Raw genomic sequence first — 14,685 nt, 5'->3', positions numbered from 1 at the left:
TGACTGATGAGGTCTACTGGTGTACAGGGCATCGCACACGTTTCGGGGCACCACCACCCATCCACTCCACTATTTGCCTGCCACCTGAGAGGATCTGGTCTGCTCTGGTTCTGGTTTTATTGCATTTTTTCGGGCCACTTTACAGGCTTTCGTCCCGGTGCTCCCGACTACAGATGCATTCGGTGTGCAAGTGTTCCCAGTGTGCAATCATTCCCGTGTGTTCCTGTTCCGCCTCAAGTCGTTTCAATTAAACGTGGTGGTCGGTGGCGGCGGTCTGTTTTATATTTTTTTTACTTATCATTTTGTGTGTTGGAGCTTTTAGTACCTCCTGCCGGTGGATGCCATCTTTAATGAGGGCATGTGCTATTGCGTACTCTTGCTAATGTTTTTGTTTTTTGTTTTGCTGCATCGCTTGGGTGGGCTAATATTGCAACGGAGAGGACAATGAATGAAGGCTGACGTTTGAAAGCCATGCCTGGGAGATGGATGATGGAGCTGGTGACAGTAAGGTTTAATGGAAGCGCAGAAAAGGGGTAAAACGGATGGGCTAGTGAAATGACGAGCGAATCGTTTGTCTTCTGAAGCTTTACGAACCGACCAACGCTACAAGCTTTAAAGATTAATCAAGTGGAGTTGTTAAATAATTGGACTGGAATGGTAGAATGGTTGAATGAAAATACCAAAATGATTGTTCCGACAACAATGCAATATAAATTGTTGTTGATTTAACTAAAAGATGGAATTTTAAAATGACATTGTTTGAAGTTTGTGTCTACCATTTTCACATTACATTTGTGAATAATTTAATCTGATGAATGTGAAGCAATTATTGCTTGACGCATACTGTTGCAAGTCTCCTTCTGTTTACGTTGAGGCACGTCATGTCAAAACCACGTCGTTGCATGTGCTGAAGCATGCCCTGAGCTGGGTTACGTTGATTTACAATATAATGACATAATTTTCAGATGACGTTTAATAAATATGTAATAAAATGGTTAACATTATACATTATACATTATAGTCATTATATTGCGTTGCTAATATTGAATGCATAAACGAGGTGTTTTCTAAAACCCAATGAGAAATCTTTTAAAACTTTCATTCAATGCATAGAATATAGAAGATTCGGCAGAACGTATTACTTGCATCTGAAAATAAACATACAACCAGTCAAAACGTGATTAGAAAAGTTCTTTCAACTTTATCTACAAATTGCAAAATTCAAACGCTACAGCATAACGCAACGGAAAGCACGTGGCGGCTGTGTACGCAAATGGCCGCCATGCTCTCCCGGTGCGTTACTACATTCTCTCTTTCACTCTCGCTTTTTCCTTCTCTCTCTCTCTCTCTCTCAATTAGAAGAAAATTGGGACTATTTTCGAACACCGCTCAACCACCGACAGTGTTTCAATGTTCGAAAAACCACCTCTTCCCTCTCCATCTTCAACCGTGCTTACTCCTTCACAGAACTGTACTGTAGTGCATTCACTTTCTCTCTCTAGCCGTGCGGGACGGGACTTTTATCTTCTCTTGCACACGCGTTTATCACAGAACGGAATGTGGGGGCATTAGGAGCGGAGTGAATTATATTTATCGCACTCACTCGAACTCACGAAGGGTGAATTTGGTTCCCATTTTTGTTTTACCCTGTGTGCGTTTGATAAAGAAAAAAAACCAGCCAACGGCGTTGGTTCATTTGGCCACGGCACGCACGGGACCGAAGCGCGACCACCACCGCGGTCACTCAGATAACAGCTGTTGGCATGCGCACGTTGCCCCATTTGCGCGATGGTACGGTACCGGGTTCTCCGAGTTTTCCCGAGTTCTCCTGCTCTGCGTCCCTGCGTGCTTTCCTGCCGGGGTGAGTGACGGATGGAAAATGAACCCCCATACGGGCAGCGGTTTGTTGCATCGCCTGCGCTTATTCGCTCTCACCACCACGGTAGCGGGAGCGGTATATCGGCCTCTCGCTCATCGCTGAACGTGTGAGCCAGCGACCGATGGAGAAACAGGTTTTTCACCAGCCAGCCAGCCAGCCAGGCAGTACGGCACCAGGGCGCCCATTTCCCATTTCCCAGTTGACAAGGAAAGGCTCCGGGGCCCAGGCCACAAGAGCCACCGAGACAGAGGCGCGCTTCGTGTGTGACCAGCTTCGCATCGGTGTTAGTACAGCGGTGGACACGCGTGTGTTAAGGTGATACACAAGTGCATTTGTGTCAAGATTACGATTTTCCAACTTGCTTGCGGCCCCAAACCATTCGGACACATTGAGGCACTGCTGTGTGTCCGTGCGTGCTGCCGTATGTTACGCGTGCAGAGCGTGCAGAGGACGCAGCAGCAGGAAGGTACACGCAGCTGAGTGTGCGTGATTTGCGAGGGGGCGAAGGGGGGGGGGGGGTGGGGGGTGGTGATGGGAAAAACTATGACGTGCTCTAGCTGCTCCGTGCGTGTGTGTGTGTGTGATGTTGAAACCTCTCCAAAGCCATCGCAGGTGTTTTTCGAGCCGGAGCAAGGTGAATATTTTGGGAGAGATCTCTCACCACCCAGTCCCGGGACCATTCAGCTCGAGCATCGTGTAGGCCGTGTCTGTTGGTGCTGGTGCTGGTGCTTACTATCATCAGCACATTCACGCACATTGTGCACGTTTGTTTCGTTTGCGACCGTGCTGTGGTATTGTTGCATTCGTGAAAAGTTGCATTCCCACTGTCAAACCCTAGTCGCCTCGCGGGGTCGCGTCAACGTAGTAGGCCGTGGTGTAAACTTCTCTTTCCCTCTGTGTGTGTGTGTGTGAGTGTGTGGCAATGGATTGGTTTCCCGGCTAGTCTGGACGGTGGGCTAGGGAGTGTTGGTGCGACCCGATACGGAAAGCAGCGGAAGCTTATCGAGCCAATCCATCGGCAGCCCCGGTGCCCGGTGGTGTACATTATTGATGCAGTTCTGAGTGTGCCTACGGCCGGGTACGATTGCGACATACGCCACCATCCAAGAACGCAATGTGCTGTGTGTGTGTGTGTTGCCGTGTTGTCGAATGCAATCGATGAGGGCGCCACAGCAACCAGAGCGTCTGACTTTTCTCTAACGAACGATGCTTGCTGCTGCTTATCGGGCAAGCTGTGTGGTGACACATAACGCGATACGCTAGTGTGTGTGTGTGTGTGTCTTCAACCGTTCATTATATATGTGTGTGTGTGTGTGCTGTGCAATATGTTTTTGAAGCAGCGTGTACGTGTGTATTACCCCTCGAAGCTAGAACAATATCGTAAACGTATTTCAAGATATGCACCACACACAGCAAGAATTGTCAACGACTGTCCCCGGTATTCGCCGACCTCGTGTCGCGTTTTCCAACCCCAACGCAAAACCTCGGTGACGACATCGTTATCGCTGCTGATAACGATCACCCCGTCGACCGTCACACTTTTGCCACGGTGGTGGTAGTGGTACGTCAAGTGAAATACGTCTCGTTTTGTCGTCCAACGGCATGCAATGGCGCGGCACCAGGCGCGTATTCAACCCCGTCCCCAAACTCCTACCGTCCAATCGATTGCTTACGATAGCGATGTAAATAGTCCAATTCGAGTGTGTGTATGTGTGTGTGTGAGTGTGTGTGAGTGTGCGTACTATGTTGTTCGGTATGACTTGTTCGGTATAATCGATGGAAGTTTAGCAAATTAGAACCATGGAAAAGAACGCCTGAAAATTGTAGTTTCTCTATTTGCTGCGGGAGTTTTGGGTTTTTTTATGTGGCTTTTTTGCGTTCTACTGTGTGACGTACGCAGCTCTCCCCCCGTGTTCAGCATACAAAAATAGCCCCACTGTTTTGACAGTTTCGCCACTGACGTATACACATTTATAGTTCTACCCCTTAACTCACCCAGCGCCTTCAAACCACCTCCAAGTGCTAAGCAACCGCCCGTGCAGAGAGTGGAAAACGGTTCATTCAGTGGAAATGCTGCTTTTCCGTGAGAGTCAAAACAGGGACACTGCTCGGTACAGTGGTGAGTGAGAGAGGAAATGCGACTGTGTGTGTGCGTATGCGGGAGAAAGAGAAAGAGCATTATTAGATGTACTACGTGCAAGTGGCCAAACATCCATCCAGGAAAGCCGGAAAACTGAGTAGTGCAGGGAGAGAGAAAGAGAAAGAGAGAGAAAGATAAAGAGAGAGAAGGAAAATACAGTACCGTGGGTAGAAGCAGTACGTTTCACCTCTCTTTTTCGCGATTGATTTTTCATGCCGCAAAGTTGGCACTGCTGTTATGTGCCGTTTTTTGTGTGATTTCTATTACCTCTCTCGTTTACTCCTGCCCATCTGCGCGCTCGCCTCTCCCTTTCTCTCTCGCGCACCACCAACCAGCGTGTGAAAGTACATGTACGTTCTTTCCTTTTCAACCTGAGTGAGTGTCTGCATTGGCATCTCAGGTTGGGAAAGTGTCGTGGGAAAGCGATTCTCGCCGTTTTCACGCTCACGCACTCTCGCCAGTGCACTGGCCCAATGCGCTTCTCTCGCCAGAGAAAGAGAGAGATTGAGCGAATTTTCCTTCCTTTCGCCACAGCACGTGTTTGCGCCGGTATTGGTGTGCGAATCCGGCGAATTTTGGTAGCGGCCGGATAGCCCAGCCGTCGGTTGGCATGGAAAAACCCTCCACCGACGCCGTCTGCTGTGTGGGGGCATATATGTGGGGCACCATTTTCTTCGCTGGTATGCGGTGGCCGCTCACTACTGTGAGACAGGAGAGGACGCGACGATGAGCGGAAATCCCGTTTCAAATGTGCCCGTGAAATCTGTTTACAGAACAATTTGACATTTGGGGTTACATAGCGGGGTGAGCGTTTTGCTTTTCTTCTCGCCTCCGTTTGTTCGTTTTTTTCGTACTTCGCCAAACTGGCACGTGGAGTGGTTCTGTGGGTTGCTAACAGAAAAAAAAGGAATAATTATTTTCAGGCATTTGGGCACATGTTTGATGTTTGTTGGGTGATTGCTGCATGTGTTGTAGATACGCATGTAAATGTTAACATACAAGTGGGTGCTGAATAAGGCCACAATGCAACTGATAGAGAGTTTAAGGTAAAAAAAACAATACACATTATAGCTACACAACCAATAATCTGTTGAACCATCGATCGAACGCAAAACACGGCACGATGCGCTGCAAGTAGTTCCTTAAGCGCCAGTCAAGTACATAAATGCCCACGGTCCCCTCTTAATTATGATTTGAAGAGCCTCCGTACCGACAAATGATGCGCGCACCGGGACGATGTTCCAACAATTAAGCGATTATCCCGATGTTCCAAAGTACGAAAAACGAGCAACGAAGGGAAAAACAAAACGATAATTATGAATGAACGCAAATCAATTCGGTTACACGCACCGTGAAACTCGTTTTTCCGGCCCAGTGCTGTGCTGCAGGGTGGTAATGTTTCATAATTCCATCATTTCATGCTGATGAAATATGTAATCGGTTCGTGTACGGTGCCGGATAGGAGGAGGACAAGGAGTCACACAGGCCATCCCGACCGACTAATGGGCCATCGACGTCCACTCTTCTTCTGATGTGGACGGGTGTGCTAGGGGTTTCTCCCGTCCACCATTTCGCTGTTTCTAGTTCCGAGGAAGAGAGAGAGAGAATGGGAGTAGCGAAACAAAAAAAAATACAACAACCATTCCGGAACGCATCAATCATAGCGGAAAATTTCCCATCATTACACCGCACCGTGGTTTCCCTTCCCTGTTCCACGTTCTGGGCCACCGTCACACATCGACCTGGTCTAAAACGGATAAAATGTGGTCTCAGTTTTTTTTTTGTATGGAACGCTGCTATCATTAGACGACGGCCAGCTCGTCTAAGCTGGAAGGTGAAGGGAGGCGCACGCTCCAGCCGTACGGGAGCTTGCTTTCGACAGCTTTCCGATCGGTTTTCCGGTTCATCATGGGGGAGGGTGGGTTGGTAGCAAGGCGGCAGCAATTTTACTGACGTCAGTAGGCGCTCTCGCCGCAATTTGATGATGTGAGCGGCCGTGGCCGGGTAGACCACCGTCTAGACGCATCCGTACGCGCGTCTGTCGCAACGCGCCAGGGTAAAGGAGGCCGTTTTTGGGCGGAAGGAGTTCCTGGCCGTAAGCGACGCTCTTTGGAAGAATTTGATTTCTTAAGTCGAACTCTGCTGCTGGAAATTCCATATAAAAAAAACCTTATTGCAGCTCACTCACGACCCTTTGCGACGCATACGCACCGTAATACCGTGATATCCACCGTCGGTGGTGGTGGTGGTGATGGTGGTAAAGTATCTTCGTTAAGTTTTTTTTCAATGTGTCACCAGTTTTCCGGCCCGTACAACTCCTACGTGTACCATTCATACGGCCACGGTACGGCACAATTTCGGTAGGATTGGTACGGAACTCGGGTACGGGCCGCCGGTGCGCATGCCCCGGGCCGAGTGTGCCGAGTCACTCAGCACGATGGCTGCTGCAGGCTCGTTTGGGTTCGGGAGCGTTCGGGGCCCCGTCCGCTAGAGCGCCCGAGTTCACTAGGGTACGGTGCCACTGGGATAAATGTGCGTTTTTGTTTACCCTGCCCACCATCCGCTCGAACCATTCTCCCCATTGCCCATGCTTATCAAAACGGGACGGTGGGAACCCGGTGGGAGTGTGGGAGAGGGCAATGCCAAATCCGAATAAACTTCGGGCCAGGATGTGGCCGCTTCGGGCCCAGGGATACGCGGCGCGTGAGTGACCCGAACGGCGTTTGTACGGCGAGCGCTGAGCTTTCGGGACTCGGGACGGACTGCTCCAAGCCCCATTTTAGTCTGCTGGGGGGGGTGGTTGGGGGGAGGTTTATCGACGAATAAAACGCAGCCAGCGTCGGTGTTCTGCGGTCAATTCGTGTCGCTTCGTTTCATAGAACAAGTTGATCGCAACAGAAGCAGCAGCAGCAGCAGCAGCAGCGGTAGATCGCAGCGCCCAGTTCCAGTTTTTTGTTTGTCTGCGAACAAGCGCAGGGGAAAACGCTCTGCACCCACAACGGCCAGAGACTTGGTAGTGGCTAGATGCGGTACGCGTCGTACCGTACGCCAACCAGTCCGTGTGTTAAGGTGCTACCGTGCACAAGGTTGTCCCGTGTGCATACAACACTCTCCTGTGCAGATGGTGGATAGAGATATAGCTACCGTCGCACTTACCATTGCGCCGACACTCTGAAACGACGCTGCTCCGATACGTCGTTTTGCGGTCGTGAATCTAGTGTGTGTTAATGTGTTAAGTTTTGTTTTTACATATATATATAGCCAAATTCGAGTTTATCTTGGTGTGTTGCTCGGTGTAAACGCTCGCTTAGAAAACGGACGTGCGATGTGCGGGCACATCTAACTGTTGACTTCTCTTCAGCTTCTAATGCACTGTTAACCCTACCGTTTCCATTATCCATTCCACACTGCTGACCAGTGTGTGTATGTGTGTGTGCGTGTTGATGGAATATCAAGTTAAAGTTCTAATTCAGATTTTTAATCATAAACCATTCATGTACAAATAAACGCAACAATTCCGTGTCTCGTGTCTCTTCTCCGCCACAGCAGCTACAACCACTCGTCAGTGGTATCGTGTGCGTGTGTAAAAGGTGTCGCGTTCGCGTTCGGTGTAGAACTCTGGGATGCACTCCGTGACAGTGATCCTGTGTGTGTAACGACACCGTGTACCGTATGAGCGTGCAGTGAATGCGTGTCGTAAGCGAGAGCGAGTGTGTGTGTTTGTGTGCGTGTGTTTCATTCGAACGCTGATTACTGAATAAAGGTGAAACGCGTGTGGTGCGGTGTGCGTGCGTCTGCGATAGGAGATGTGAACCGGCGTGTCGCGCGCGTTCAGGTGCGTACGTGCTGTATAGTGGTGTCGATGTCGATGTGAAGGCATACAAAACAAGCGTTCGATAGTAAGTGTTATTGCGCTCGTGCAGTGTATACGGCAAACGCAGCGAACTGTCGCTATTCGTTCGAATGTGTTGCAGCGTATTGTACGCGCTTACGGAAGCTCATTAGTAACGCGCGCGTGTGCGTGTGTGTGTTTGTGTGCGCGTGTTTTGCGAAATTGTGTATCGAGTGAATTAAAGTAAGTGAGAACACGTGTAGCACATTGGGGGGTTGAAAAGGTGTAAGAAGAAGGAAAAAATATCCGCGCCGTACGGGTCCTCAGGTTAGGGTACACCTGCAGAGCTCGCCAAACCCCTTCCCTTTTCCTATATAGGTCCGTGGTTTCGTACGCGTGAATCGACCATGGGTGACTTTCTCTACTCCGGCTCGGTGCTGGCGAACGAGTCGTGCGTCGCCAACTCGCAGTCGCTGCTCGACACGCTCAGCATTAACAATCTGCTGAACATCAAGCATCTGGCGTCCGGGGCCGACATTGGGGACAGTCTGGTCGGTACGATCGTCGGCGAATCGTCCTCGTCGTCCTCGTCCGTCTCGATGGGCGAGCGCACCAAGAGCAATGGCAATGCGGGTGGTGGGGCGGTCGTGGGAAGCACCGGCCCGAAACCGTCCGTCGATGTGGACGGACCGGCCGGGCTGCTGATGGCGTCGAGCGCGGCTGCCTCGAGCGGTGGCGTTGCCGCCGGCGGCGGTCTATCCTCCGTCTCGAGCATCATCACAACGGCCATGTCGTCCGACGGCTGTGGCTCGCTGTCGTCCCGGGAGCTTTCGCTCGCCCTCGGGTCGGCCGGTGGGTGTGGCGGGGTGGGCGAGGCGACCGTCACCTCGTCCCTGCTGAACGGGGGCAGCATTACGTCGCCCTCGATCGTGAATCTGGGGCACGGTGGGCTGAACGCTGGAACAACTGGCAGCACCAACAACAACAGCAGCACCCCGCACAGCAGTGGCAGCGCCAGTGGCAACAGCATCAATGGCAACGGAGGTCACACGAACCAGAACAGCGCTAACAATAATCTGCTGCTGGACGGTACCGGGGCGGCGGATCCGCTCCAGCTGCAGTCGGTGGCCGAGGAGCTCAGCCTGAAGGCGTCCGATCTGGGGTGTCTCGGTGTCACGTCCAACCTGATGAACGGGTCGTCGCACATCGGCTCCTGTCTGGCACCGAGCGGGCTCGGGTTCGGTAGCACACCGGACCACAGCAGCCCGTGGTCGACCGGGCCGGACGAGACGAGCCAGGGCCAGGGTGGTTCCGGCGGGGGCCACCTCTCGATGAACGGGCTGGGCGCGTTCCAGAACTTCTCAAGCAATCTGTACAGTGGTGCCGTGGTGGCGGCTGCTGCCGCTGCAGCCGCTGCAGCAGCTCAGCAGCAGCAACAGCAGCAACAGCAACAGCAGCAACAGCAACAGCAGCAGCAACAGCAGCAGCAACAGCAGCAACAGCAGCAACAACATCAACAGCGTCGTGCAATAACTGCCTCGCATGGTGGCTTCCCGAACCACGGCCACCACGGCATCTCGCCGAACGGTCTCTCCGTGCATGGCAATGCAATGTTGCAGCAACAGCAGCAACAGCAGCAACAACAGCAACAGCAGCAACAAAATCAGTATAAAAACTCGTACCCATCCTGGTCCAACCCGGGACCTTGGTCGCAGCAACAATCCACCCAGCAGCAGCAACAGCAACAGCAGCACCATCAGCAGCAGGTGCATCAGCATCAGCAGCAGCAGCAGCAGCAAAGCTCACTGTCCAGCTGGAATCGGGGCCGTTCCATGTCGAGCCTGAACCCGTCGGGGCTCGGCCCGAACGGGCTGCACTCGCGCAAACCACCCCACCAGTCCGGCGGCAACCAGTCGCTCTCACCGTACGGCATCGGCAGCAACAGCAGCCATCTGCAGCAATCCCACCACCACCAACAGCAGCAGCATCCGCATCAGCAGCAAAGCATGCAGCATGCACACCATCAGCAGCAGCAGCAGCATGCTCACCATCAGCACCAGTCGCACCATCAGTCGAACGCACTGCAACCGCTGCAATCGAACCTGGCCAACTCGCCCTCGCGCTATCGGCGCACCAATGCGTCCGTGCCGTTCCCGTCGAAATCGACCCTATCGGCACTGGGGGCGGGCGGCGGCGGCGGCGGTTCGGTCGGTGGCTCGGGCGGTGGCAGCATTGTGGGCGCTGGCGGTGGTGGTGGCAACGGCGGCGGCGGCAGTGGCTCCATTGGCATCGGGTCTGGCGGGTTTCCTGGACCGCTCGACGTCGTGTCCGGCATGGATGAGAATCGTGATCCGTTCCTGTCCTCGTACCAGGTAGGTGAAAAGCGAGTTTTTTTTGTTGTTTTATTTACATGGAGAATTAAATGTGTATGTCTATCCTGCGCGGGGGAGTGAAGAGTGGGGAACTCCTAGCAACTTAAGCTGGTTTATCGCCCTAAACGCACTCCATGCGTCTCTTTTTCTCAACACTCTGGGGACCCGCCGGTTAAAGCATTAGCAACAAAATGAAGGGAACTCCCTCCGAGGGGACATTGGACATTGGAGTGGAATTGGTCGAATGAACACTGGCGGGAGCTGCAACCCCCATACAAGCGTTTTTATGCTCGACTGAAGACCACAGGGTGTGTCTCCAAACTCACCACTTACCACCATGCTTGTTGCACCAGGTATGACTTGCGACTTTGTATATCTTGTATTAAATCCATCACCTTCAATTCCGGTATGGACCCTTCCGTCAGGATAGCAGCTCAGTATTAGAGTTGCAGAAACTGAGATGACTTCATTCCTCGAAGAGTAACGCGCACCGCTTCCCAGTCGAAGCCTGGGATGTTCGAACTTCCAGTGTCGTATCCGGCGGAAGATACATCCTGAAAGCCTGACCTACTGTTATGCCTGCCTGGCATGCGCGCCAGATGGAATGGCGAAGCATATGGCTAGTGTTGTGTAGTCCTATGTCCATCTTCAGGCCCTTTCATACCCATTTGGATCTAAATTGATCGAAACTACCGGCACGACCTCGGCGACTTGACACTTCAGACCGTGTAAGTGTCTTAGATGCTCCTCTGCGCTCCACTCCAGAACTCCAAAATATCGGGATATGTCCGAAACGTACGCACTGGTTACTGCAACTGCTATTCATACCCCTACAGGACGAGGCGTCCTAACAGTCCGATCCTCAATGCTTGAGCAGAAGGCTAGTACCCCTGGATAGCAGGTCAACTCCAAGCATCTTCGAGCCCTACCACTCGGCTTGAACCTGTGATGCATCAAAGTCACTGGCGGGCTTACTCAACAGGCATCGCAGTAATACAAACAGTGCCTGCCTTTGGACCCAGTAAGCCTGCTTGCTCTTCACGGTTTTTGGACCCACGATCACACATACCTCATGGACCACCAGAATACGCGCCACTTTATGGCACGAGAGCACACAAGTGCATGCACGCGCGCAAGCGAAACCTCCGGCACTCCCCAACGCAGCTTTCTTTCAGCTGTCGAGCGTCCGGACTGTACCTTTTTGTTTCGTTTAAGCACTGCCAACACGCAACGCAAACGGACGCATCGGGGCGCAAGCGAACTTACCGCGCATGCCAACGTGTGAGCGTAACGGGATTGGGTAATGCACCGACGTACCGTCCTTCCGCCCGCCCATCCGGACTGTTGTCGACAGGAGGTGGGAGACAACGGTGTAAATGGTGGCCATTTTTAGCCACACCAACACTTGACCTTGAAGGTATTACGCTACCGGGGCGCTACGGCGAGTGTTCGGCGTGTTCCTAACGGGGCGGACGGTCGTCAGCGCCTGGCCTGCAAATGACCAAATGACAGACCCTGCTTCCTTCTCTCCAATTCACACCCCATCCCCTTTATTTCACGTGATCCGAAGGAAGTAACGCGAACCCTCCCGCTCCCACCGGTGGGTGCAGCCGAGGCGCAATCGTACCGCGGGCCAAGCGAAAGTGTACCGTAGCGAAAGTGTAGCGGCGTAGAGATAAATTGTTTGGATTTATTTTTACCTACCTCCCCGCTCCCAACCGCACGGACAGGCGCGAGAACAAAGAAAGAAGCGGCCGTCCGTACGCCCGCCCGCCAACTGATCGCCAGCATGGCTGCCAAACGACGCACACCGGTGGTGTAGCGTTCATCGGTAGCCGACAGAACAAAAAAAAAAAAAAAAGGTTTGAGGGCGGGTGGTTTTGCTTGCCTGATTTTGACCGTAATAGCTGCGATTGTTCACCTTTGTCGCTGAACGCGGATATCTTTAGGTTTCGGGAGGGGGTGGTTGAGTTTGTAAGAGCAAGTTGTGTAGTGTAGTGAAGCGCTGCTGTATGCTTGCAACCTCATTAAAACTGGTTAATTCACGCAAGCAATAAGAGCGGTTACTAATATTACACTAACATAATTAATGCTAATGGCTCTTTGCGCAACACAATATACTGTTTACACTACAGAAGCTGTCATGTTACATAGCAACGCGGTGCTCATCAATCGTCACCGAGGATCGTTCCGGCAAAAGATTAGACGATGCTGGTTCGCTTCCTCTGCGGCTAATGGCACAAAAAGGCGTCGATGTGTATCGACAAAGGGCCAACATCTTGTTGGTTTCTTGTTCCTCTGTTTCACTGGCTTTGTATGATCACGTTTATTGGCAAGATTGTTCTTTTGTTTGTTTGTTGAGTGAGAGCTCGATGAAAATGGAAAGTGCAGTCGTAAGCGTGCTAGACGCTTCCTGATTGATCGAACGGTGTGAACGATGCGTTTCAACTACAAATGTGTATCAACGAAGGAGAGTATATGTTACTGACTTAGTAACGTAACGAGTGAGTAACAAAAAAAAGGCATAATAATGCTTGTTTCATTAACTTACATGCTTACAATTACTCTTCAAATAAGAGTCACTTTATCATTATAAATTTACTTTAAACGAGCTACCATTTTTGCTCGTTGAACAATCCCCTATACTATCACCCGAGCTCATCAGGTGTTGGAGCGAAGGTTGCTTGCTTAATTTAAATCACCCCACACTTGAGTCCCATTAAATCTGGGCAACCGCTCGCTCCGTGCCTTTAAGGCCACTCCTTTCCAAGTGTGACGCGGTGTTGCATTCAGCAGGTTTCGGGTGCAACTGTTGGCGTTAATGAACAGCGAATGCGATCCCCCTGCCCATACGGCCATTAATCGCGCTGCGGGTGCATTCATCCTGAAAGTGACCAGATAACGCTCGTGCTGGGTGGGAAAGAGCGAGAGTCGCTTTGGAGGGGGCCAAAATTTATTAACCTTACGGTTGAGACTACCGTGAAAATCGTTGCTTGATAAAGCTTGCATGCGTGGAGCAGTTTCGAGGAGGAGGTATTGAGAGGAACGAAAAAAGTCAGTTAACTTATTGAACCACCACTGAAGTACTTGCGCGTCCATCGGGCAGCGTCCTTGTGTTGCGCACAGAGCGTTTGCTGTCACATGTAAAGTTATTTGAGATGCTTTGGGCGTCTTTTTTAACCATAACGACTCTAACGACTATAAGGATGGGCCTCATCCAGAAGCGTTGCAAAACGTGATTGCTTTTCGTCGCCATTCGTTACATTCGTACAGTCGCTAATACATTGCCCACGCCGTAGCAAAGCATTACTTTTGATCCTTGCTCTGCGCTGTGCGTTTTTTTTTTCGACAAACAACGGGCTTTTGTTTTCTCTCCTCTGCCATTGCGTTGCTGCTGAACGTGCCGAAACCATACCATGTCGTGAAAAACGAAGACCGATGATAAAAGAACAAACGCATTTTTTCCCCTTGTTTGCCCACCATGCAGGAGGGCGTCAACGGGATAGGGACCACTAACCGGGTGCCAACCAAACCCTGCTGCACGACAAATGGGCGGGTTGTGGAGAATTGAAGCCTAACGCGCCTTCTAAATGTGTTGGCCACCCTCTCAGCCGAAAACGGCGGCTCGGCAGCAAGCAATCGGAGTTCTTTTTATTAATCTGCAGGGAAGAAAAGGCTTCGTCACGTTATCGAGAGGGCGATGGATGGTGGCAAGGTGGTAGTGGAGCGGAGTGTCCCACATTTTCTTGCACAACCGCCATCTTGAGCATGACACGTGTGTGTGTGTGTGCCAGGATGGTGTCAGAGGCTTTCTCTCTTGACGAATGTTCGGTGTGTTGTGCAATAGAATGAGGGTTAGAGAGAAAAAGAGAGAGAGAGAGAGAGAGAGAGAGAGAGAGAGAGAGATTAAGGGAAAAAAACAAGAGCCTAGAACAGTGCTGTCAACGACAGCGGGCCGGTACTGCCGACACGTTCGCCTTCCCTAGCATTCCGCTCGCTAAATGTGGGCACAGGATAATGACGTCATTAAAAGCATCTTTTTGACCTACTTTTCATTTGCATCATTCGAAATCCGTGCAAAACGAAGGAGGCTCTGGGAACGGGCAGAAGAAGTAGTAAAAAAAAGAAATAACAACAAGCCGCTCACTCACCGGCCTACTGAAACACACAATGTAGCCAGCCAGCAGAATGGAAAGCTTCGTGGAAACGCTACGGCATCATGGTCGCTACTACCCGAATGGGGCTGGGTTGGATGCGAAAATGTTGTTGTTTTTTTTTGGTATAGTGTCGCGTGGGCATAAACGTTTGTGCGAACTATGTGTGTGTGGGTGTGTGTCTTTGTAGCAGACGTGGGAATGTGCCCGCTCGACAGCAATAGCTAGGCAACGATACGTTCGTTGCTTGCTGCCCGGTGCTTGGTTGTGCTGTGCATTTTGCATTCTAGCTTTTCTATCCCTATAAC

General features: G+C 51.4%; 1 protein-coding gene across 6 annotated transcripts in view; it reads left to right on the top strand.

The window, feature by feature from the left end:
- The first annotated feature begins 1,391 nt into the window (after positions 1 to 1,391).
- Positions 1,392 to 14,685, top strand: part of LOC120949572 (cytoplasmic polyadenylation element-binding protein 3) — a 254,263-nt gene continuing 240,969 nt past the window's right edge. The window contains exons 1-2 of one of the 6 annotated variants that reach the window (XM_040366955.2): positions 1,392 to 2,194; positions 7,569 to 10,223. In XM_040366955.2, coding sequence (XP_040222889.2) covers positions 8,259 to 10,223 — 1,965 coding nt within the window. In that variant the 5' untranslated portion in view covers positions 1,392 to 2,194; positions 7,569 to 8,258. The other 5 variants (XM_040366954.2, XM_040366956.2, XM_040366957.2 and 2 more) reach the window with 5 other exon arrangements.

Source organism: Anopheles coluzzii, chromosome 2 (genome assembly GCF_943734685.1).
Source record: "Anopheles coluzzii chromosome 2, AcolN3, whole genome shotgun sequence".
NCBI lineage: Eukaryota > Metazoa > Arthropoda > Insecta > Diptera > Culicidae > Anopheles > Anopheles coluzzii.
This window is presented reverse-complemented; position numbering and strand designations above follow the sequence as displayed.